We start from the raw sequence: 24,259 nt of genomic DNA on the forward strand, positions 1-24,259 counted from the left end.
TAAGCAGTAGATTTTTTTTGCGGTCTTTTTTCATCTGTTGACATTGGGGCTTTGCCCTTAGAGGTTTTGTTTTCTCATGAGCAGCTGGACTTTAAACTTCAACATCTCTCATGTAGCCATTTCCTCCGAGAGCTGCAGGAATGCAGGCAGGCTACAACTAGGCTCGGAGGGTAACAATGACCAGGTGCGTTTGGACAATATTGTTTCTTCTCTCTGCCCTTTTCCTTCAGACAGAGCAAACAGGTATGGCCTTTGTTTTGTTGTGGCTTTAATTCTCATTTGTACTACTGCTCCTCTAAAACCACCAGCATTTTTTTACCTTGTAGTGTGTTTACTTTGTAGCATAGAGTGACATCACTGAAAACTGTCCCTTATTTTCCTTACATTTCTCCTTTTTATTTCCTATAGTTAAGTAAAAGCCGCAGTAAGTTGCTGAGGCAATGTAATTTTGAAGTACCATCATTTACAGCAGGGTAATATTTTGTCTTCTTTATAACTCTTAAAAAGAGCGCCCCAGATATTAAAGAAAAATTTGTTTTATATCCCTAGTTGCTGATGAAATAAAAATAAGAGTCCTATGAAAGAGGCTGAGATGCATGCTTCTTATAACTTGAAGAAATTTATGTTTCTGTATTAATCCTCCATGGCTTGTCAAAAATAAGAGCAGCTGGGCAAGGACAAAAAAGATGGTGACTGCTTAAGGCCAAAAAGGCCCTGGCAGCCATAGAAGTGCACTGCCAGTCATGCTGGATGCATCGGAACCACCACACAGCAGAAATGTGCACTGGGGTGTCAGACAACACTTTAAAATGCAAAACACAGTCATGAAGATTTTTCTTTTTTCTTTTTTAATATCACATGCAAGCTTGTCCCTTATCAGATATCCTTCAAAAAGCATAACTAAGGATTTGTATGAAGTTTCAAAATAATTTTGTTATTGCTGTCACTTTTTACCAATCCTAATATTATTATTTCGACCTTTATGCCTAGCGGTGCTGAGCCCCAAACACTGTATAAAACTCAAAAAAAACCCAGTCCTTGCCTCAATGGGTTTACTTTCCAAGCACAGCAGAACTGACAAACACACACTGACACACACAGCCAGATACCATTTAATGTCAAAGGCAACTGTCTCCAGCATGGCACCAGCCATCTGACTGGCAGGTGGTTTTTGTTGTGGCCATCACTGCAAAGAGGAGTTTTAAGGTCTGATAACTCTCATGTCTTTGATCTCTCTTCCTCTTTACTCAAATCAAAAAGATGATGGTGTCTTCCACATAAGGATGGTATATGATATAGCTCTCTTAACTTAGAGAATTGCTGAGCGGTAGCTTTGGTGTATTCTCCTTAAGAGAGATTTGATCAAGAACTCAGCCACGTCATGGTTTTGCCTCTCAGCAAAAAAGTCCCTGTGAACTAAGACTGAAGGCCATCAGTTTGGACCCATCATCATAAATGAATACAGATCATTTCCAGTTCTACTGATGAGTCTGAAAGCCCCATGCAGTCTTATAAAACAGCCCATATCTTTAGGACAACACTTTTCCCCTTGCCCTGTGTGTCTGGTGCAGGATAAAAATGTGTAGGGAAGGGCTTAAAATTCTCCCTGGTTGGGATCAAGTCAGGCACTCCCCAAAACTGAAAGGTCATGACTTCTCGGCTGAGTTTGGGCTAAGAAAGTAGGGCTCTTTCCATAGGTAAGTTTACTGTGGTTGAAACCCTGAATCAGCCAAAAGGTTTTCTCTTTTAAAAAATGAGGTAAAAGTATATAAGCAAATGAATCTAAGTACTTAAATTAGCATTTTGTCATACAACATTCCAGTGTTTATATCAGCTGATGACGCAAACAATGTTATCAAGAGACAGCGGCGTGCCAGCTCCCTACTTTTGGAGGAGGTCCTCCAAGGCAGCTTGGAAAGGGAATGCCTTGAAGAGAGATGTACACAGGAAGAAGCAAGAGAAGTATTTGAAAACGATGACATGCTCGTAAGTATTTTATTTTCCTGTGTGCAAAATAAAAATTACTATCTTGGTCCTTTGCTATCAAATACAGCTCCACAGCCTTCTTAATTTGCTTGGGTTTCTCTCCATGTGAAATCTTTGCACTTTCCACCTCAGCAGGTAGAAAACAGGTGTCTTCAGTGGTTGAAATGGAAATGCAGAGGCCAGCTCTGACACTTTTAAAGTCCCATCCCGAAAATTATCTGTCCTGTGCTTTATATTGCAAAAGTATATGGCTGTTGTCCCATCCTGACCACACGCAGAGATACAGCTTCAGCATCCCTTAGGAACCAGGAGGGGCAAGGGGGTGTTGGGATGAAGGAAAGCAATGCACCAGTGAGTAGTGGGACCTATAGCAAGAGGCTCACTTGATCAGCAGCTGCATGTCCCCTTGTACAAGAGGCCCTCCTGACACCTACAGCCGGGTGCTGTGCTCTTTAAGGAGAATCTGGCTGAAGACTGCGTTTGCAGGGAAAGCAGAGGAAACAGCTGGCAGGCTGCTGGTGGGCATTCCAGGTGCTTTGGGGAAAGTTGATGGAGGGGAAGTACAGGGAGTGGGGAGAGGGGTCCCTATGGGGAAGGCAGCGGCAGAGCTTGGTTGTGTGTACCCAGGGAAAAGCAAGGCACATGAAGGTGGTCAGTAGCGTTTATGATCTGCAGCTCTTCTCTCTGCTGTCCGCTCTGCTCCCAGCAGCACCTGCCGGGGGACAGGACAGGATGGGGTCACTTCCCAGGGCGCTGCACGACAGAGGGATAATAGCCAGTCAGTTTTTCCAGGAAGCCATATTGCTAAAGGATTCAGCTGTTCCTCCCTTCTCTGAAAAGTGTTTATTTTCCTTTATAGCTTATTAAGAAACAATAAAATAAGCAGGATGCAAACGCCCTCCCATCTCATTCAAACTTTGCTGGTAGGGCAGAATTTGCAGTCGTGCAACTGTGTAAACATTAAACCATAGTATACATTCTCTAATAAAATGGTTTTGTTTTATCAAAATATTTATGGAAAATTACATGAGAATTAAAATCTTCTTTTCCTTTTTTATTTTTTCCAGAAAATGTTTTGGGATGTCTACTATGGTAAGCTGGCCTCTTGATTTCTCTCCTTCATAGAGGTGTCGCACTGTGAGCGCTATGATTCAGTCCAATGCTGGTTTTCTGAGAGGCTTTAGCAGTTTATCCTACAAGAAACACCCAGTTGCTTGTAGTAAAGCAGGAGGAAAAGCGTTGATATGAAAGTTCTAAAAAAGTAATAAATAGAAAAAAAAACATATAAGACTGCAGAGCAAATAAAAATTGAAGGTGAGTAGATGTTTTCATAGTAAATAGGCTATTTCTTTTCCTGAACTTAATGCTGTTCTGAAAACAAGCTGGGAGCTGAGAAAGTCTGCTTTGTTGATAACAATAGAGCAGCACATCTTTACCAGCTCCCAAATACAAACCTAACTCTTAAACTTGAGGGAGATTAATAGGTGTTAAAAGCTACTGGGCTGTCTGCAAACTCTCGGTGCTGGCACTCATTCCTTGGCAGCCTTCAAGGCAAAAACTTAATCTGTAAAAGCTGAGGGGCTGATGTAACTAGATGCCTCCTGAATAACGACCCTGGGGCACCAGCTTATGGTGACTACGTCTTATTACCCCCACCTCTTTTCTGCATGCATCATCCTAAATTTTTCTCTTGTTTTTAACTTAGCTTCTATTAATTTCTAATCTTAGGTTCAAACAGTGGATAAAGGGGTGGCAAAAAGAGCAGTTAGTATTACTTTTCTGCAGAAGCCACTAAAACTCTGAGTCCATAGAAGAATCCCATCAGTGATAGAAATGTTATGAAGAAGGATGCCAAGTACCTGGCCTTCCATTACTTCTGTGAGGAGTAATTTCTGTCACTGGGTGTTTGTACTAAGCATGTCATGCAGGCTTCCTCTCTAGTCTATGAAGAGAGAAGGGCAACAAGTTGAGAGTGATCCATCCAAGCAAGTGTAGCCACAATCAGGATGCATTACTGGCTTTGGCCTCAGGGGTGGCTTCCTTGCTGTAATTAAAAGCCATTATGTCTTATCTTATTCCTACACACTAGCAGTGTGTATTTCCCTCTTTGTGATATCTTTTCTAACATTTTGAAGTGTTGCCTCGCATCTCCATGACTTCTTTCTTCCTCACTAAACTACCCTATTTTTGCATCCTGTTTTCCGAAGTCTCATTTTCTAGACTTCTGGCATGTGTGTTGCTCTCCCTCCATAGTCCAGGGTACAGTGAGTAAATCTGCATTGTGAATAAAAGAGGGCTGGGGAGAAAGGCTAAGTGCCCACCTAGCTGCTGGCTCACCCTCTGGCTCTGTTTCATACTGCTCCACCTTGGTCTCTTCAAGGCAAAGCTGATGTGGCATCTTGTTCTAGCATGGATGTACGCAGTCTGGGCACTTGACCTGAGGCCACAGTTGTCCCTGACTCCCTTTTATTAACAGCATAAATTTAGCTATTGATAACCTCTCTTTAAACATAATTTTCCAAAGAGTTTTGTGCAGTAGTCTGTTTTTCTAGCTCACTTAATGACAATGTCACCTGAGATGTTTCTATTCTATGAAGTTCACTGATTCCCCACTAGGTCACTTATCCTATACTACAATTAGATTTAATTGGTTTGGATTATTTGATCTTGAAAAATACATGTTGGTTGTTACTAACCACCTTCTTATTTTGTTGGGTGCTTATAGTTTAATGATTTCAGCAGCTTTCCATTAACAGAAATCATGCTGATTTCTCTATAATTCCTTAAATCTTCTCTTTCCTCCTTTAACAAAGCTAGGCACTAGGTTTACTTTTTTTCCCAGTCTTATAGAACGTCACCTGATCCCAAGTATTTTTTGAGACTTCCTTACTTATATTTGAGAATGCATTTCAGAGGCTTGAAACCATCTAACTTGCTTCAGGCTATAGGTGCAGCACTTCCTTAGCTCCAGCTACCCATCACTGCTGCTGGAGGTCTTCACTCCTCAATTCTACCTGCTCATCTGTGCTGATGACACCCCCCCAACCCCCACCCCCCACCTTCAACCCTCCCAGGAGACCTAAATTGTGCCAGGGTATGCTGATGGCACCTGACTGCAGGTGGTAACTGCTTTAAGCCAGTACTTTAGTACTACTAAAGCTAAAAGATACACATGTCCATAGTCTGAGTGGATGGTGGTTGGTTTTTTTTTCCCTATACCAGACAGAGTTTTCACCTTTGCATCCCTGATATCAATTACAGCAGCCTGCTGACTGAAGTTAACCTCTCTGATGAAGTCTCAAATTTTAGAAATGTTGGAGCGCATGTTCCATGTGGGCTTTTCTGACTTGCTCCCTGATCTCTCATGTCTACAATAAGCAGTTGTTAAATGGAGAACATTTCCAAACTCTTTTGGAGTCTTTCCAGTAGGCAGCTTGAGGGGAAACTGGCAGCTCTGCCTGGTGCTTCACCTGTAGTGAGGACATCCTCTGGTTTAATCAGAAAGGCTAAGCTTGCTAGCATCCGAGCTGCTGGATAATAATTGTACAGATGAGTAAACCCCAGATTTCCTCCTATTTTGATGTTGCTCGCTGTACAATTTTGATGCCAGCTTTTTTTAACCAGTGACAGAAGACCTAAAACACCAGCCTTTCTTTCATCACATTCATAATGAGCTCATGAACTGTTAGTCAGTGCTTTTCCCTGAAGCAGAGCATCCATCTTCCAGAAGCAAGCTCTACCCCTGGGCACTCCCCAGCCTCCCTGCCAGGAACTATGGGAGTGCCTCTGGAAGCAGAGTCTAAAATAACCCCTGAGGAGCTAAAATTAATCCTGAGGAGCAGTTTGGCGAGACATAGCCCATTTCCTTCCAAACTGCTTTTCCCAATTCTTCTCCAAGGGGCTCACATGCCAGGAAGGGGGCTGCAAAGTTCAGGTCAGCAGCAGTGGCAACTTGTCCCTCTCCTGTGGCATTTGTTCAGGTGGCAGGAGGTGTTCTTCAAGCCCTTGCCTGCACAACGGCGTGTGTGAGGACAGCATTCGTGGCTACACCTGCACCTGTGCTGAGGGCTACGAGGGAGAGAACTGTGCTTTCGGTAAGGCATCACCCCCCTTCTGAGAAGCCCTACCTCTTCCTGTCATAGCAGCTCTCCCATTACAGCCAGCTATCATATTTTAGGTTAAAACACACAGTTCTTGGCAGAGCAGGGGTGATGTGTGCTACCTGTCTACTGAAACGTTATGGCATCCTGAGGTTACGCAGGCTGCCTCTTCTACCTGAGCTTCCCTTCTCTGGGGGCACAGCAAAAGTGCTGCAGCAAGTTCCCCTCCCAGGTGGGCTCCAAAGGCAGCCCTGCCACTGCCATCTGCACTCCCCAGCTGATTGTCCTGAAGAACCAGGGCTGTGCTGCCACTGGGGTGGCTTCCCAGCCACCTCCAAGGCCACACAAAGCCACAAGACAATCCCTCAGGACAGAGCAGCTCCAGAAAACAAACTATTTTCAGTGGAAGTGTAAAAGGCATAAAGCAAAACAGCCGCTTTCTGACATGTGAAACAACACATTTTTAGATCTGCCAGGTTCTACTTTCCAGCCCTTACGTCAGTATTTCTGCTGGCTCAGAGGTCCCCTGGGATGGGAGACGCCCTGGCTGCTGCAAGGCAGGGTCATTTTCTGTATAAGGGGTGTGACTGTGACCAGCTCCTGGAGAGCACAGAAGGTGACAAGGCTTGAACCAGTGCTGGGAACTGGATCTGCCTGAGCCTTAGAGAGTCAGGTTAACGTGAGGATTTTTGCTGCTTCTCCACCTGTGAGCTAGATGCACCATAAAATGGTTGATACTCCTGGTGCTTTGCACTGAAGTGTTTGCTCAGCTATGGAAAGGTGACGACTATGTTTCAAAGGTGACTAATAATCCTTTTTTTCTTATCTTGGGCAGCTGTTAATTTCCTTAGTACAAGTGTAAGAAATAAGAATGATACATTTGTTTTTGCTGAAAACCAGAAAGCTTTAGCTTTCTTCCTCAAACACCACCTGCCTTCTTAACATGTGCAACAGTCCCCCCAGATGTAGATACTTAGTGTTTTGTTTAAGAGAGGAGAAATAAAAGCCCTTTCATGGGTTCATATGGAAGTCCTTGTTTGACCCTTGGCTAACGTTCCCCAAAACTCAGAGCTACACAAGGTGCAGGGAGGTGCTGCATGAGCACAGTTTGCAATGAGTGTGGATGCTGCAGAGACTCAGCTGTCTCCAGTTTCTGCTTAACAAGGGAAAAAACAATGTGGTGGCAATACTACCAAGCCAGAGTCCCTACCAACCTCTGCACAAAGCGAGTAAAAATAAAATGCTTAGTAAAGACAACTCTTCATGCAAGAACACTCCAGCTGAACTACTTCCAATGCTTTTCCTCCACTTGTTCTGTTTAGCTAAAAATGAATGTCACCACCATGCAAAGGAAGGATGTCACCACTTCTGCTACCCAGGAACTAATTCCTACCGTTGTTCCTGTGCTGATGGCTATGAGCTCGGGAAGGACAAAAAACAGTGCATCGCGTTAGGTAGGTGTGAGCGTGGAAGTCCAGGGGGCACATGTTCAGTGCTGGGGTGGGCAGGCCACCATCTGAAATCCAGATGCCGTCAGCCTGCTTGGAGATTCAAGCCATAGGAATATTACTGACCTTCCAAGATGGGCAGAAAAAGGAGGAATCTAGGGACCATGACCCGAGATGCCAGAGTAGTGATAAAGGAAGTGATACTTGATCTGAACATTTAAACACAGGTCTGCAGAGAGGACTCGCATTATCCTACACATCACTCAGTGGGCCAGGTTTTCCACTCCTGTGCACAGCAAAGAGTAACGCTGCTGAAGACCTGTTTGGGAATGAGATTCAATTGATTCTAGTCAGGCACTTGATGGTCTGATAAATGAAGGGCAACATTTGTTGCCATATTACTTAGTTTGAAGCAATAGTCCTCTTCATTTTTTCAATCTCATCCCTTACAAACTACGTCTACTAAAAACACACTAGCATACCTAGGCCCTTGTCTATACTACAAGTTGAGCTGTAGACCCATGCCTTTGGTGATGAAGGCTTGATGTCCACACTCAGTGCACACCAGGTGGGCTTTACTTCAGATTAGCTCTAGTTCGGCCCTGTGGACTAAGCACCCATTAGCTGTGAGAGCACGTCATGTGTGCTCCTGGAGAATGTCTTCTGGTTTAGCTTCTCCCGAACAGAATCCAGTCTGTGTGAGCCAAGACTATGCCACAAGGTGAACAGTAAGTGTGATAAATGCAGATAGCCGAGAGATCCACTGGAAAAGCACACATGCTGTTTGAACCAGAACAGAAAGGCATGCACATCCCCAGAGTAACAGCTTTAACGAACAAAACCCACCATTTACCTTGTCCAGATTGGGCCACAGCTATCAGGTATTTGGTGCAATTCAGATGCAGGATACAAGGATGAGGAAGGAAGCTATGCTGATGGCTGTCTGGATGGGAAGCCTCGTTTCATTTGTTACAGGCACACTGAAATCTGGTCACCACAAGCCTAATGCAATGACCTGAAATGTTCAGCGCCATCACTAAGCTATCAGACTACAGATGCCAAGCAAAAAATTTCAGTTTTGACCAGCTGAGAAATTGTCCTTCTCTTTTTCCTTGGTGCAAAAACAAAACCCCAAAGTCAAGGTGGAAGCAATTAGGTATTTGCAGGTATTAGCTGTCTTGAACTGACACAGCATGAGGTTTTGATTTTTTTTTAATTCATTTGCTAGATCAATGTGCATGTGGCAGACTTCAAGACAGTGATAATCTGATAAGTGATACCAGGAAGAAAGGAGATGAGCGATTTCCTTGGCAGGTATTTCTAGCAATTCATGAAACCCATCACTCAACCTCACATGGACAGTGATCTCTGTCTTCTTTTTGCATTTTCTTAGGTCCTGCTGATAAACTCAGAAGGGAAGGGCTTCTGTGGAGGAGTGCTGCTAAAAAGTAACTTTGTATTGGCTACAGCAGAGTGTGCCCTCCTGCACAGCCATTTTGAAATCAGAGTTGGTGCTGGTAGGTGATCACATCTTCTCTTGTTACAGCACATTTTAGAATTGACAAGCTAATTTTTAAAAAAGCTTACTAAAATTTTTGCTGCATAAAAATATTGTTAAAGGAAACAAATCTGCTGTCATCTCATTTAAGCATCTTAAGTATTTCAGGCTAGTACTACAGCTACTCTATACTCCCCTACAAGCCAAGTGGGGAGACAACTGCCTCTTGAATGCAATTCAGAACTCAGCACCTAGGGATAAGCTAAGCCAGGTGGATTTAGAAGTGGCTTTTGTTTCATGCCAGAATTCACTTCTCGTTTCCCTCTGAAATGATGCATGCTTCTACACAGCATTAAAAGTCTGTCAATGTATCATTCCTAGTTTACTGCAGCGATTACAGGAAGAGCGCCTTTAGTTTCTCTGCTGCACATATTTTTCAGCATGACTAGGCAGATGTCAAGTTTGCATACAGTTTTCAGGTCTCTGGTAAATTATTGCTAAGAGCAGTGAAATGTCATTGCTTCACAGGACCTAATGGAACAAGTGGAACTGAGAAGATAATGCAAGTTAGTGAGAAGCACATACACATCCGGTATGATGAAGACACTGGTGAGAATAACATTGCGCTACTACAACTCCAAGAACATGTTGAGTGCAACAACCACCAGCTTCCTGTATGCATCCCTGAAAGAGACTTTGCAGAACACATTTTAATTCCAAAACTGGCTGGTACAGTCAGTGGCTGGAGAATGGAAGGTGATGAACTTCAAAGTGAGGAGTTGCAGGTTTCATACCTTCCTGCTGAGGACTGCAAACAAATACTCAACATAAGCCTCACAAACAGGCAGTTTTGTGGACACCTTCAGGAGGCTGTAGACAAACAACTGGCTGGAGGAAGCTTTTTAGCTACTGAGTATAAGGGCACTTGGTTTCTGACTGGGATTCTGGGATCTTGGCCACTAGAAGACACTGACTGGGAAACACTTCTATTCACTAACACCGCGAGGTATATGATATGGTTTAAACAAAAAATGAAATAAGACACAAACACAACCAAGCCTCCAGCACCAAACCTCTACCCATCACTGCAAGGAAACATCTGGATGCAGGCAGTACACCCATTTGACTCTGTTGCAACTTCCATTGCTGCAAATTGTGATAATGTAACTCAAATTCATAAAAAGCCCGTTTGTCTTTCCTTCTGCTGACAATTCAGTGAAAGTCATGATGCAGTATATCTAGTTATTTTACTAAAAACTGACTGAACTTTTAAGTTTCCTAGAACTGTTCATCCTAAAACTCAAACTGTTTTTCTGGGATTTTAAATCTTGCTAGAAGAAAATGAGTCTTTTTAATTTTTGTTACCCTGAGGGTTTGATTCAACAAATTCATATTCTTATTTCAGCATCCATACCAGTAAAACTTATGAAAACCAGAGGAACTCCAAGCCTTTAAATGCCTGTCTTGATCTAGGACTTGACACTCTCATCACACTAAAAAAACGTTTCTCCTCATACATGGTACCTGTGTTTTCCCTTACGAATTATGTCCTCATCAGTTAGTGGCTAAAATAAAACCCAGCTCTCAAAGATGGGGAAAAATTGTTTTATTTCCTTTAAAAATAATAAAAAAAACCCTAAACTACTGTCCTGCTGCTATGGACAAAGTTATGTTGTATCACCCCTAAACAGAACTCCCACTGTAGTAACACTTAAAATAATGGATCCTGTGGCAGTATTTTACCCAGAAGCAGAATAAAACCGAGTATGGATAAGTTACTTATATATGCTTTTGTTCATTGTAACAAAAATGAAACAAATGTTACCAGAATTAAAAAAACCAAACCCATCTGTGGGCACCTACAGACAAAAATCAACACATTTATTTAAACCCGTACACTGTAAAGCTTTTGCTGTCAAGCACTTCTCTAGGGTTTTAGAGAAAGCCTGAAGGGAGTATTTAATACCAGCAAGGTTATTGAAGAGACTTCTAAAAAATGGGAACTAGGAAAGAAAACACTTCCATTCTGAGCACAAGTAACAAAGGATGATACTCTCTCCTTTGAAAGATAAATGCAGAAATACTAACACAAAGTACTTTGTAAGAGTTTTAAAGTAGTTTGGAAGGAATTTGGAATGCTTTGCTTTATTTCCTCATGAAATTCTTTGAATGATGTAGAAAGCCTGCAGAAACTATCACTGAAAAATTAGCATTTAATTCCAACGCACTTTGTAACACTGGCAGCCTTGGTCATTCTGGGAAAGGAGCCACAAACAGTTCCTGGTATTCCAGTCCTGGACACGAACCAGGTCATTTACAGTGTTCTCAGGGTGATTAGGAGCAGCTCCACTGGGTAAGCTGAGCATCTGAAAAGTACTTGCATGGGTAAGACGCAATACTCAACACACTGTTGACAGCGGAGGAAACGGGTTCTGCTTACTGACCACAAGCTTTTGATGCTGATGAGATATATAGCCTTTAATGTGACCCTGGCAGACGGAGAAAAAGACAGCGTTAGTACTGGAAGCTGGTAACACAAAGCCTATAATTTCCCGCTGTCTTCAGACTACATCAAGCAAAGCTATGTGTGTATACTCAACACCACTGCACTATCATACTTAATACCTATAAGGATCCAATTTATGTAAGTGGGTCAACTCACAGAGTAAGCAGAAAGTTGGAACCATTACCATGTTTGCATACCAATGGTGCTGTCAGGCTGAGCAGCTGTTGCCAGGGCCCTCTACTGGTCTGCTTACAGTTCCTTGAAGAGATAGAGCTCTACACAACTGTTTCTAAATTTACACTTGCTTACTTTAAAATTAGGATTTTAATTAATCGCTATTCCCTACCTAACAAACCAGTACTTCATTTTCAGACACAGTGTTGTAACACCAAAAGAAATCTTCCAGTGACATAATCCCACCCTCTGTTACTCTTAGACCACACCAAATAATGTTTCAGAAACAGAGAAGTGGTTCATTTTCTTGCTGACACTGCAGTGCTGCTCCAAAACCTCAGATTTATTAGAAATCTCTAGACTTCAAGCCTTTATCTGCTCATGAGTAGCTGAGATCCACTTAAAGACAAAATGAGAAATAAATCCAAAGAGATCTGTTTTTTAATTTTTTCTCATGTCAGATTGGCAAGAGTCTCCTACTTCAAATGCAGAAGAAGTAGTCTCTTTTTCGTCCCAGTTTCTGTGTTTTAAATCAGTATTTACGCATATATAGCAATGTTGGTACTGGATTTGTAACGAAAAATTCAACAGGCAGGCAGGGAGGCACTAGAGGAAGCCTTCAGGGCAAATGAAAACATTTCAATTTGGGCACAAGTGAATCAACTTTCTTACACAAGAAAACCTGGAATTACTGATGTGTTTTGTTGAAATAAATTTTTACTATCTACCTAGTATTTTTTACTGTCTGAAGCCTGGAAGGACCAAACATGTGGTGAGCACATACCATATATATAAGGTTAGCTAAAATGCACTGGACTTCATCAATATCCACATCATCTACTTGCATGAATTTCAGGGCAAACAGAAAGGCATCTAGAGATAGCTGATGGGTTTTGAGTAGTAAGTATCTGAAAGAAACAACAGGAAAAAAATCTGTTATTGAGAAGCAATCACTTAAAGAGTTCTGGTTCTTAGAAAAATGGCCTTTCTACAATAAATTTACTTTAACAGGAATTCGGCTCTCAGAGAGAACTAATGAGCATATATGGTTCTATCTCAGTCCTAGGTGAGACGATATTAAATCTGCTTTTGCAAAAATGTAGGGTTTGTTATGCTTACACTTTCTTAAAGAGATTTCTGTACGTGATGATTTTCAGCTTCTCAAGGATAAGAAAAATTCCACATCGAATAAAGAAGGTCTCATGCTTTGTCAGAGCATCATTCAGTAGGAGAAGATTGCCTTCACTACAAGGATAAAGAAATGAAAACATGAGAAGGTCTCACCCAAATGAGAAAAGAAATTGACTTGGTAGGAATATCCCTCCCCTCCTTCCTCAATCATCCCAAATAAATAATTTCACTTAATACTTTTTGATCTAACACAATGCAATGAAACAATCATCATACCTCACAGCCTTTGTTACTTCAGCAAACTGCATAAGGTCATACTTTTTTAAGAGCTGAACTGTTGGCATATGGCCCTGAAAAATAAATGGTTTCCAAATTTTCCAGGGTAAAGTCAAATGCATTTAAAATAAAATCTAGTAAGCTATAAAAACATTTGTTAGAGAAAAAGGCAAATGTTTAACCACTTCTTTTTTCCCTACAGAATATGAGAATAAGAGTACTTATAAGACAATAGCTCAACTCACAGTAATTATTTATCATGGTTTAGGGAGTCTCAGTATTTCTTAATGTTGCGGAACGGTAATACTTGTAAAATCAGGATCCTGTGACATGAGGCCTATGCAGGTCCAAATTTTATGTCATGGCTGTATGATCTAATCTGCAAACGGAACAACTACAGGAATCCCAAGCATTACTAATAATATAAGCAGTGCTTCAGCACTGTCAAGTGCTAGCTCAGTCTGTACCAGATTTTTTCTTCGCTACGCCTCTGTGCAGAAATAAAAATGTACTCTCAAAAACCAAACCCAAACACACACACACAAAAAAGAGAGAAATTTAAATTTAAAGAAACAGAATCAATTCTTATTGCTAGATCAGGTAAGACTGAACCACCTTCACTATCACAAGGAAACTTTGGTTTTTTCCCCCTGCACAGCAGAGATCAGATTGCACAATGACTTGGGTCAGACTTTAAATTTAGTTACCATCATGCTATGCTGTTAGTAACTCCTTTCCTGTTCAGAGGATTAGCTGAGAGCAGGACTCAGCTGCATGTTTACTGAGAGCTGCTAGGAATAAAAAAAAAAAAATCCAAGCTATTTTAGTACAGTTTAAGGTTAGGGCTAATGTTTGGGCTCCAATTAGAAAAAAGCAACTGTAAAACCAATGACCTTCATCTAGATTCTTTAGTGTCTCTTGTACGCTAGAACTTCTCCTGAAAAGCCACAGTAATTCTAGGTGCTAATGGACCCAACCAGTTTAAGGCACCCAGTCAGGACTGGGACAAAGTTTTTAGGAAGACCGTTAGTTTTCCTTTATCAACCCTACCACTGATTGATCTGAGTAAAGAAAGTCAGTAATCAAAAAATGAAAACCAGAAGCCAATTATCATACCTACTAGGGTTTCCCTTTACCCAGTTGACACTGCAAGGGACAGGAAAGGGAGCACTGAATGGAAAAGGGAGGATGGTCATAAACAGGCTGAGGCAAAGGTGGAAGATGCAAACTCACAGAAGCAGGTGATAACAACATTCTCCATAGGTAACTTTGATAATACGTCCAGGAACAGGAAACTCTCAAATCTAGTTCCTGTCCCCTCAGTTACACTGAATTAGTTGTTAGCATAACCCCACTAACTCAGGAATACACAAATGCTAGCACAGGATTTGGAACAAGAGGCACAGATGCGCTTAATTCTTTTAGTAGAAAGATTAAATGTTCAAGTAGTTACCAGTCTTCACTGATTTGTTCAAAACCAAAATGCTCTACTTCATGACCCTTCTAACATGTCTCCAGTGGACAAATGTAAAAGGTGCAAATAGAAAATCCAAAGATAGGAATCTTTTCTCTCCTGTCACAACCCCCCCTCAACATTCTTCAGCCATCTGTTTGCAGATCATCCTTCACTTTACCAGGTGAAAGAAGCAGACAGATTTGTGCTGGTGAATCCACACATTTCCTGGCCCATCTGTGCAGCTCATCACCAGACACACTGGCACAGATCTGGGCACTCAGCTACATGACAGAAGTTACACTGTAAAGTGCTTCTCCAAAGAACTCAAAGTTATCTTTATTACAGAAGCAACCTCGGGTTGTACCTTTAGGAGGGGTGGGATGAAGGTAGGGGGAAAAGAGGGTGGGGTTTTGGTTTGGTTTCCCTGTCCCCCCTTTCTCCTTTCCCGTGTTGCTATACATGACAATTCAACATGTTTTGTCCTCACACAACACACTGTGCATATACTGGCTCTTATGGGGGTTAGACACAGATAGCCTCTGAATTCCAATAAGGGGAAAACAAGAACAATACTGAGCATCAGTTCAGCTATCTGACCCCAAAAAATTATTCAGAAGAGTAACATCTACTCACCAATAACATTTTTACTGGCAGCAGGTAGATCAAAATCATTCTTTTGTTCTTCTGGCTTGAGCGGTGACAGTGCTCAAAGGCAAATGACAGATACTCTTCAGCTGCAGACACAAATAAGAGTGCTAGTAACTTAAGTCAACAACAAAAATGGATAAAAACTGTAACCCAAATTCTGCGCTCAGCGTCCATCTCTAGCATGAACACGTGGTATTTGAAATTATATAAACCAGAATCACACCAATCAAAATACATTAAGAAAAATGCTGTAAGAGTTACTGGGAGATTCACAGAAAATACTATTACCAGAAAAATAAGCCTTCCTTCAGAAAGTCAAAACTTGTCAAGGTCTAGATGCCAGGACTTGACAGTTACAAGCAACACTGGAATTTTCAGCTCATTTCAGTAATATTATCGTGCTACTATTACAGGAAGGGAGAATCTCAAGAAGCGCTGATGAAACAGAACTTTTATTTTCTAAATTCACAGATTAGGTTCTTCAGTGGATGTAAGCTGCATGTGACACATGCATCTGCTGAGCTGCAGAAACGTGCCAGTGAGATCACACAGCATAACAACATGAAAATATCTCATTGGTTTTCACTAAGAGAGAAAAATTACAAGCCTGACAGGCAGAAGACACCGCTCAGAGTAAGAAAACCAGCTCCAGAATAGATTTTGGTCAGGGGCTTCAGTTAGTGATAAAAGATGTATACCTTAGCTCTAGAAGCATTTCTATTAGTGAATCTATTAGAAATCTCAGAAATTAGTTTTCTACATCTTCCAAAATCAAGGTACTGAGAAACTAGTTCTGCAGTACACTTTGCTGAAGATTCCCTACACGGCATACAGCAACTTGAAAAAGATGAGAGATCCACAAAGCCTCCTTTGTGAAACCTTTTACAAACCTATTCTTTTGGATGCTCATACATTTTATTATGCACACACATAATGTGTAAGACTACAGAAAACTTCACTGACATAAATATTCTAAAATTGAGCATGTATTACAATTAGAACTGTCATGTAATCTCATCTCTGATCTGTCTCAGCCAGTGGGCCTCAGATCTTTCAGCATAACTTTTCCTTTGATCAATGCAAACACAACAGCACCTTCTAGGCACATTTTGAGGCACACACACACACAACACATCAGACAGATTTCACACCAAACAGCAAGACTTTAAATCTCTCTTACTAGCACATAATACCTTGCTTAAAGTCACTGTCAAACATGGCTTTGCGTCCAACATAATATCTGTATGTAACTCGCTGTGCCATACTATATTCATCCTTCAGATTTGAGCTGTCAATTGCTCTAATTAAGGGCTTACATAAATGGAGCTTGTTGATCTGTTAAAAAAAAATTAATTGCATTTTACTCAGTGTAGATAGGTAGTATCATATAAAAAGGGTGGGGTTGACTAAAATACGAAAACCAAAACACAGCTTACTAGACTTGAACCCTACCTTAAAATAAATTTTAAACAGCTGATTCACGAGAAACAACATGCCCCACTTCTTGGAATCTTCAATGCCTGCTCGACTGTCGTAAGAACAAAAAAAAAAAGGAAAAAACCTACTGAGAAAGTACTGAACAGTGTAAGAAAATGATGACTTTGTCCTTATGGTAAACTCCCCCCATATATATTTTATGTATTTTTAGGGTAAAAACAGGTGTCTGAAAATAAAAGTCAAGGCCAAACTCTTTGTCTTAAACCATATGAGCACTGTCAAAACAGAATATGTGTTCCTATCTTAAATTTAAACAATTCTGCTACATTTCTTCTCGAGATAACAAAAAGATGTCATGCAAAATGTTATTCATCTACATTAGCACCCTCACTCCAGTCTGCAGATAACAGATATACTAGCATAGCAGTTTCTTATAATATTCAAGGTGAAACAAAGATGGAAAAAAAAGCATTTTCTCCACTTCAGAAGTATTAAAATTCCTACAACCGGAAACCAGAGAATAACCTCTTTTCCATCTAATCATAATGAAGCTAACTTCGCAACTGAACAGGGCAAAAAATCATTAATCTTTTCCAAGAAACAGGGACATAATCAGTCCCTCCCAACAACATCTGCTAGGAATGTGGAACCTGAAGGGAGGCTTCACCAGCTGTAGTTAGTAGTCAAAAGAGAACAGACTATAAATGAGACGAAATGAGCCTCAGAAGTGTTCATTCTTACCCAGAATATGGTCTCAGTGAGTGGAAAAATCTATGTAAAGTTAAGTTCTTAGTTTAATAGTGCAAATTCTACAGAGGATCTTTCACTTACGTGTCACTGGCACAGACTCGAAAACAGCTCATCAGCAGTTCTGCTGCTTTTTCCAACATGTCGCCAACTTTGCTCTTCCCTTTCTTCACTAGCTGTTGATCTGCCTATTGTTACATAGCAAGAAACAATATGTAATTCTACATCCTGGTTCTCTGGCTTCAGAAACAAGTTTAGTTCCTTAATACAGCATTTTATAAAGTAGTGTAGCAATAGATTTGTCATGCCTGCTGCTATCTTCCAAATCTAGAACACAGTCAAGCTCACAGAACAGAAGAAAACACTCAAAGAGGCTCCTGAATGTGTACCAAACCTAATGCACTGGGGGGCAGTCCTCTGAGAACAGCACTGAATGCTATTACCTTTAGTGCTACTAAACTTAATGGAGCTCTCAGAAACCTAAATTCAGAATCATCTGATAGCTGAACTGTAGCATTAACACTTCAATGCAAGTTTTCAAAGAACAAAAGTCTGGCAAAAAAATGTATTTTGAACAAAAGCAAACTAAAATGATTCCCCAGTTATAGAGTTTGAGTTTCAGAATTTATAATTAAGCTTCTCATCACAGCCACAAAGGCTAGATTTCTAAATCATAGTCAACATTTTCTAGTAGTAACACACACTGCTAGGACCTGAGACTCTCAGAAGAAATGGAAAACATATGTTACAGTGGCAAGAGAAAAAAAAAAAAATGAGTTGCCAACACATGGGAAAGATTCATGCACTGATTAATGCAGAACTTGATAAAAGTGTGGGGAAAAAAACAGTGAAAAGATATTTACTATGTACTTTCTAAAAAGTTTTATTATAAAGCTTGCATTCTCACTAGCTGAAATATAAAGAAAATAAATGGAAAAGCATCCTTTTTCTGCAGAAGTGTTCTCTGTATCCATATTGCTTGAACCTACTAACATTAGAAGAGTTCAAACATTTCCATCATGACTGATTCCACTTTCCCCTCTCTCAAGCATCTCAGATACATGAAACTGCCTTATTCAGACTGAAAATCAAGACTTGTTACAGAGCAGGCACACACACGCACACACACACACACACAAAAAATATTCTCTGTGTAAGCATGACAAAGGTAGGCGGGCACAACAAAGTGCTGAGGGGACAAACACTGAAAATATTCTGGATATTGCCAAACTCTAACCTAACCTGAACTCTAGCTTCACCTCTTCAGGTAAAGTGACCAGGAGCAAGATCATGACCCTGCCACTTACCCTGGCCTAGCAGTTCTCAACAGATCCCCACACAAGCTAATTCCCTAGCCTGAGAAAAATAATGTAAATTTGGGTGGGTTTTGCTTGTCAGCAGTTGTATGTGCTCAGCAAGGGCCCCAATGAGCATCAAAGACAGTACACAGAGCTGGAAGAGGGGAAAGGCAGCAAGAACTTCCCTCTTCAGATGTGGCAAGTGGTTAGATTAGCTCAGTTGTCTGGGATATCTCCACCCTTATAAAGATATCCATCAAATCTCAAGGATATCCCACAGAAACATGGTGAGCTATGTCACCATGCTACTCTATAAAGACAGTACTTAATCACTTCATATTCTCTAAGCAAGTGCTTTGAGTTGCATGCAGGTCCTCAGAACCTCTCTAGAGTTCAAGCTGCAAATGGGAGGTGGGCAGACCGAGCAACCTAGTTTTTCAATAGGACTGGACAAATTTAGCATGTCAACAAAATCCTAAACAATTAGTTAAACAGTACTGAGCAAAATTAGGCTATGTAATAAAGTCTAAAATATTTCCACTGTGGAAACTCCTAACAGATAAAAGTAATGACGCTGTTAATCAGCTCTACTTACATTATTAGCAAAAATTCGAAGATCAAGGGCTACAGCATACATAATAGGTAAAGCCCTGGAAAAGTAAAATATAGATACTCAGCATGGGCAATCATGTGTGGTGGTTTAAGCCCTGCTAGGATCAGAGACCATGTTGATGTTGACCCTCCCCCACCCTCAGCTGGTCAGGCTGGAAGTGAGACACAAACCCCAGGTTAAAATAAGAAGAAATTTAATACAACAGTGTGATAAACAATCTGAACAACAGTAGTAATGATAAAAGTGATGAACAGTAATAACAGTAAACAAAAGATATACAGAGAGATACCGCAAATGGTTACAGACAGCTCGCTCGTGTGCTCCCCGCCACCAAAGCCACCAAGGAAAAAGTTCCCGTGCTCCCATGGCACCTGACATCAGCATGGTATGAATAACCCGGCTGGAGATCCCTTCTCCCTCTCTGCTGGGGAAACTTAACCCTGTCCTAGCTGAACCAGGACATCATGTAATAAGTAAGACATGAGAAACAAGCTTTTTTTTTTTTTTCCCCTAGTTGGTCATAAAACAAGAATATTCATTAATCTTTAAATAAAGAAGGGTGCACTTTTTAAAAGGAAAGGTCTTCAAGATACCAGCATTTCAGAAATCCTACACTGGAGGAAGAATTAATTCTACAACCTTTTTTACTGTAGCTTTGATACCATCTCACCGTTAGGAAAATTCTTCACATTTTTACTTATGGAACATTCTACATAATTAAGCTCAGATGTTCTAGTTTTTACACTTTTGGACCTAAAAACTCAAACAGGTAGCAAAACCAATTAGGCTGCATTTAAGTGTCCCTGGGGATAAATAAAAACTATAGACATAATTTTAGTTTTACTACTATGGTATTATACCAGCAAAAGATGAGAGCCTAGTTTTTAGTAGCTCCCTGTGATGTACTCACCAGTTTTCTTCTTTATGCGCCTGAAATGCTCGCAGGAAAGATGTATTCTATTTAGGAAAATTTAAAATGCTATTAAATGCAACACAGGTTTAAAAAACAGCAGTTAAATGGGACCATATCTTACTGCATGAAAGGGCAAACCCCAAAAAAGTAGCAAGGAGACGAGGAGTCAGGATGCAATGATGTAGTAGGGAAGAACATGAGCACATCCACATACTCCTTGGTGTGGCAGTAGCAGTAAGATACACTGCCCACTTGGAGAGATAACAGCTTTCTTTATCAGTATCTTCCTCTCTAGCCAAGTACAAACTGGGAGGTATATTAATGGATTTGAGGATCTCCTATACTCTGCAAGAAATTAATTTTCTATTTTAGTGTCAAGTGACAGATTCCTTCTTAGTCCTACAGAAAGTTGAAAGGAGAAGAGTTTATTTGGATTTTTATGCTTAAGAACCTAAACAGCTGAAGTGTATTTGGAAGCAGACCACATTCTGTTAGATTTTAAAAGGGGTGAAGATAACTTATTCTACAAGACGACATATAGTTAATCTGAAAAAAATATGCAAGATTTATGGAAAAGGATATTGGACAATAACTGTTTGGCATTTGTAGGCTTCTATAAAGTCATGGTTTCCAACAGCATAAGTACACCTGTCAAACAAAAGGTGCATTAGTGCATCAGAAAATATCATATACATAAGACAAATCCTTCTTTTTGCCTCTTAACAGGCATAGAGCTTTACTGTTTATTTAAGAGATATGGAAATATGATTAGAAATGTTCCTAACAAAGTGGCACAAGTATTTTAACACAGCACTAAGCTTGCTAATCATAGAAGACTGATCCGAGAGATGAATGGGGATTTGTTTCTATAATACTTAAAGTATCGACTGTAATATGCTAATGCTTATTGAAACTGTCACCAAGATTAGCACAGGTAAAAAAATTTCAAGACTGTTGAAAGTGAATTAAAGACTGTGTTGTTAATGCAGAAATTTTTTCAATATAAGTCTCACAGAATTACTTAGGCCCTAAAGCTATCTTAAAAGTACTTTTATGACTAAAATTCCCCTTTAAAAATATTTCCCTTACTTATTTCACTCTAAATTCTTGTGTAGCTAGTAAATGCAGAGCAAAGGAAATAGCAAGCAGCAAAACCAAAGCTGTGTCAATGCCTGTATGCAGATAACTGCCAGATACATAAAGCAATCTTTACATGGAGAGGAAAGAGATCTTTATTTCCTGCAGTTTTAGCGTTATTTATGAATAATACCAAGTTTTCAGATGTAAGTCCTTTAAAATAACTAAGTATACTTGAGGATATCCTTCCCCATCCCTGCTGGATGCCTCACAACTGACTTGACATCCTGGGTCCATCTTTACCTTAAGTGGGCTGCAAACATTTCATCATATGGTGGTTCCAAAACTTGTTGACACTTCTCCTCTGGAGATGGAAGCTACAGAACATATCAATGAAACATTAAGGTAACACTCAATGCACCAGATACAGAACATCATATGGATATTTTGTCATAGCAGTTTTATGCATATATGCCTTTGCTGTCTATCAGAACCTTAAGTTATATTAATAATCACATCCAGTGTAACAAATGGCTAGTGTGCACTCTGCCTCCAGAACCCAATTAGAGCTAACCTTCAATAAAAGCATTGGAAATGGATATAGCACTAACACTGGACCCTTGCTACCTACTGGTTTTCTCCTTATAGTCACTTCCACTACGCCACATTACTAACTAATATAGACCTGGCCAGAAGGGACTTTCAAGACTGCATCTATCCAGAAAACAATTCAATGTGGAACACAAAAAGCCATCTGGAGGAAAGAAACCCAAATCCTTGTACAAATAAAAGGGAAAAAAACCTAAAAGGGGATCCTGCTCTGACCTGTGAAACAGATTTCTGAGGTTTCTCTCCAATGGAAAGGAACCCATATAGAGTGCTAGGAAAACTTAAAGCAAAACAAAAGAAAGGTCAAAACCAGATTCTCACCTGTAGCCTTGGGTTCGCAACATGTGGATGTTTAAATGATACCAATTCTGCACAAAACTGTCCATCTCTGCTGTCAATTGCTTCCTGTACCTACCAAAGAAAACAGTCACATTACAGAATAAAACCACGCCATGCAACATATTTACACATGAACACAGAAGCCACCTTCTTGTTACTGCTGTTCATCCACATCAACACCAACTCAAATGGGAGATTTTAAAGGCTTAACACTGAATTAATCAATATCGTACTTTCAATACACGTATTTTTCAATAGGGTATCAGGAAGAAGGTAGTAACACTATTATAGTTTTTATTTGTAGGATACAGGCAAACCAGAAAATCTCCAAACAACTTGCATGCGATTGGCACTGTAAAACAGCAGTTGTGAGTCAGATTTGGTTAAGCTTTTTAAAATTCCAGTTGTACTTATGGGCATCAAACATATATGTGAAGGCATAGACAATCTTTCAGTAATGCTTAAAAATGAAGACAGGTAGATTAAACACACAGCTGCCATTCCAAAAGCAATGTCTGATATTAGACTATCACCTGTATAGAGTATGTCTGAAACCTGCCAGGGCTGTAAATGTTATATTCTGTGGGAGAACTGTTTAATTCTGCCTCTTGCTAAAGGTAACTCCTTGTAAAAAAATAGCGTGTCTGAGCAGCTTATTCTGACATCAAGCTGAGAACTTCTTCAGTTGTGGAAGTAGTTTTAGATATTAATTCATAAGAGTTCTTTTCCCATAGCTTGTGCTTTATGTGTCATATTTTTGTGTCCTGATGGAAAAAATCTTTTTTGTTGTATGGAAAGCTTGTATCAAATGGGAAAAATCATAAACTAAAATAGCAAGAGAAGCAGTAAATGAGGGAAAACCAACTCCTTAAACTTTTTCAGACATTGGTGGTTTTTTTCAAGTCAAGGAGAGATAGTGTTGTGTTTTGGAAGTATTTTTCTTATCAAATGCTAAACGGACCGTCAACTAGACAAGACGGTGACTTTGCAGAGCAGATCACTGTCCTCAGAGATCTCAGATGCTCCATTTTTGAGACAAAAAAACAAACAATTACTCTTTTTGTGTCCTTCACTCAATCGACTTGACTGAAGTGAGATGTGGTCACACTAAAGGCTTCACACTGAAGGTTCAGTCCAACTGGTATCCTTGTGACTGCTCCTGTTTTTCCATCCTCCATGCCATGCATGTTGTTGTCTCTGCATTTGTGTACTCCTTAAATCACCGAGATGCATTTGTGCCGGCATGCACACACAATCCCACCGTGTTAGTTCTTATAGATAAATTACTTTGCTATTCATTATATGAGTAACCACCATGCTTTTCAGAAATTCCAGGTATACAACCTTATCACACAGCCAGTATACTTAATACAGACTTAAGAAGCATATTTCTTTACCATATCACACGTTCTAGATTGATTTATTTCTTAAATAAGGTAACATATTTACAGCAAAGAATAATACATTCACATACTCTAACTGGGCCCACAAATAAAAAAACTTGCTTACTTGCTGCAAATACTGATTTATGGTGATGTGCGCCATTAAAATAGAAGTCGAAGAGGCAGGAGTCCCAAATAAAACACAGTTGTATCACATTCTGCGAAAGGAACAGAGAAGAGCAAAGAGAGGGTACCTCGCACACATCCCGTCTCCGCTCCGAGGAAACCCGGGATGACTTTACCGAGCCCCTGGCCGGTGGGCAGCTGCTACCAGCCTACGGGTACTATAACGCAGCCGTAGGGAAAGCGGACCCGAGCACAGACACCCGCTGCCCGCCGGGAGGAACAGCGAGCGGAGGAGAAATCCTGGCCACGAAAGCCCCGAGGAAGGCGGAGCGCAGGCAGTGGGAGAGGCAGGAGCGCCGTGGCGGGACGCGGCCCCGCTAGCCCACGAGTGCGCACAGGGACATCCATCCACCCGCGCCCCCCAACTTGTCCCCAGCAGCCCCAGCCGGCCCTGCCCCACCGCAAACCCACCCTCAAACCTCGGCGCGGCACTTC

At 40.7% G+C, this 24,259-nt stretch overlaps 2 protein-coding genes across 3 annotated transcripts; one reads left to right on the forward strand and one right to left on the reverse strand.

Moving 5' to 3' along the window:
• The first annotated feature begins 176 nt into the window (after positions 1 to 176).
• On the forward strand, positions 177 to 10,840 carry PROZ (protein Z, vitamin K dependent plasma glycoprotein). The gene is made up of 8 exons (XM_026867742.1): positions 177 to 243; positions 1,823 to 1,986; positions 3,054 to 3,078; positions 5,967 to 6,080; positions 7,409 to 7,540; positions 8,763 to 8,848; positions 8,928 to 9,051; positions 9,561 to 10,840. The coding sequence occupies exons 1-8, from the start codon at positions 177 to 179 to the stop codon at positions 10,070 to 10,072; spliced, it is 1,224 nt and encodes a 407-aa protein (XP_026723543.1). The 3' UTR covers positions 10,073 to 10,840.
• Positions 10,841 to 11,161: 321 nt separating this feature from the next.
• PCID2 (PCI domain containing 2) lies at positions 11,162 to 24,259 on the reverse strand. 2 transcript variants are annotated; one of them, XM_026867724.1, is made up of 15 exons: positions 24,236 to 24,259; positions 23,766 to 23,856; positions 22,239 to 22,328; positions 21,612 to 21,685; positions 20,814 to 20,879; positions 20,229 to 20,270; positions 19,301 to 19,355; positions 17,492 to 17,595; positions 16,676 to 16,751; positions 16,417 to 16,558; positions 15,209 to 15,309; positions 13,120 to 13,193; positions 12,832 to 12,957; positions 12,497 to 12,620; positions 11,162 to 11,521 (listed from the first exon to the last, which is right to left on the reverse strand). In XM_026867724.1, exons 2-15 carry the CDS (start codon positions 23,799 to 23,801, stop codon positions 11,432 to 11,434), a joined length of 1,200 nt encoding a protein of 399 aa, XP_026723525.1. In that variant the 5' UTR covers positions 23,802 to 23,856; positions 24,236 to 24,259; the 3' UTR covers positions 11,162 to 11,431. The 2 variants fall into 2 exon arrangements, with proteins under 2 accessions (XP_026723525.1, XP_026723532.1); XM_026867731.1 differs by lacking the exon at positions 24,236 to 24,259 and adding an exon at positions 23,941 to 24,171.

Source organism: Athene cunicularia (genome assembly GCF_003259725.1).
Source record: "Athene cunicularia isolate RWA chromosome 1 unlocalized genomic scaffold, athCun1 chr1_part1, whole genome shotgun sequence".
In the NCBI taxonomy this organism is placed as follows: Eukaryota; Metazoa; Chordata; class Aves; order Strigiformes; family Strigidae; genus Athene; species Athene cunicularia.

Excerpts from the sequence above, each read along its gene's own strand:
- PROZ (XM_026867742.1), top strand. The coding sequence starts at position 177 with ATGACCAGGTGCGTTTGGACAATATTGTTTCTTCTCTCTGCCCTTTTC. Across the intron at positions 3,079-5,966 it reads GTTTTGGGATGTCTACTATG|GTGGCAGGAGGTGTTCTTCA; the intron begins GTAAGCTGGCCT and ends GCATTTGTTCAG. Across the intron at positions 9,052-9,560 it reads TGAAATCAGAGTTGGTGCTG|GACCTAATGGAACAAGTGGA; the intron begins GTAGGTGATCAC and ends ATTGCTTCACAG.
- PCID2 (XM_026867724.1), bottom strand. The coding sequence starts at position 23,801 with ATGGCGCACATCACCATAAATCAGTATTTGCAGCAA. Across the intron at positions 22,329-23,765 it reads TAAATCAGTATTTGCAGCAA|GTACAGGAAGCAATTGACAG; the intron begins GTAAGCAAGTTT and ends TTTCTTTGGTAG. Across the intron at positions 20,271-20,813 it reads TGCCAAACAGTTATTGTCCA|ATCTTTCCTGCGAGCATTTC; the intron begins ATATCCTTTTCC and ends TAAATAGAATAC.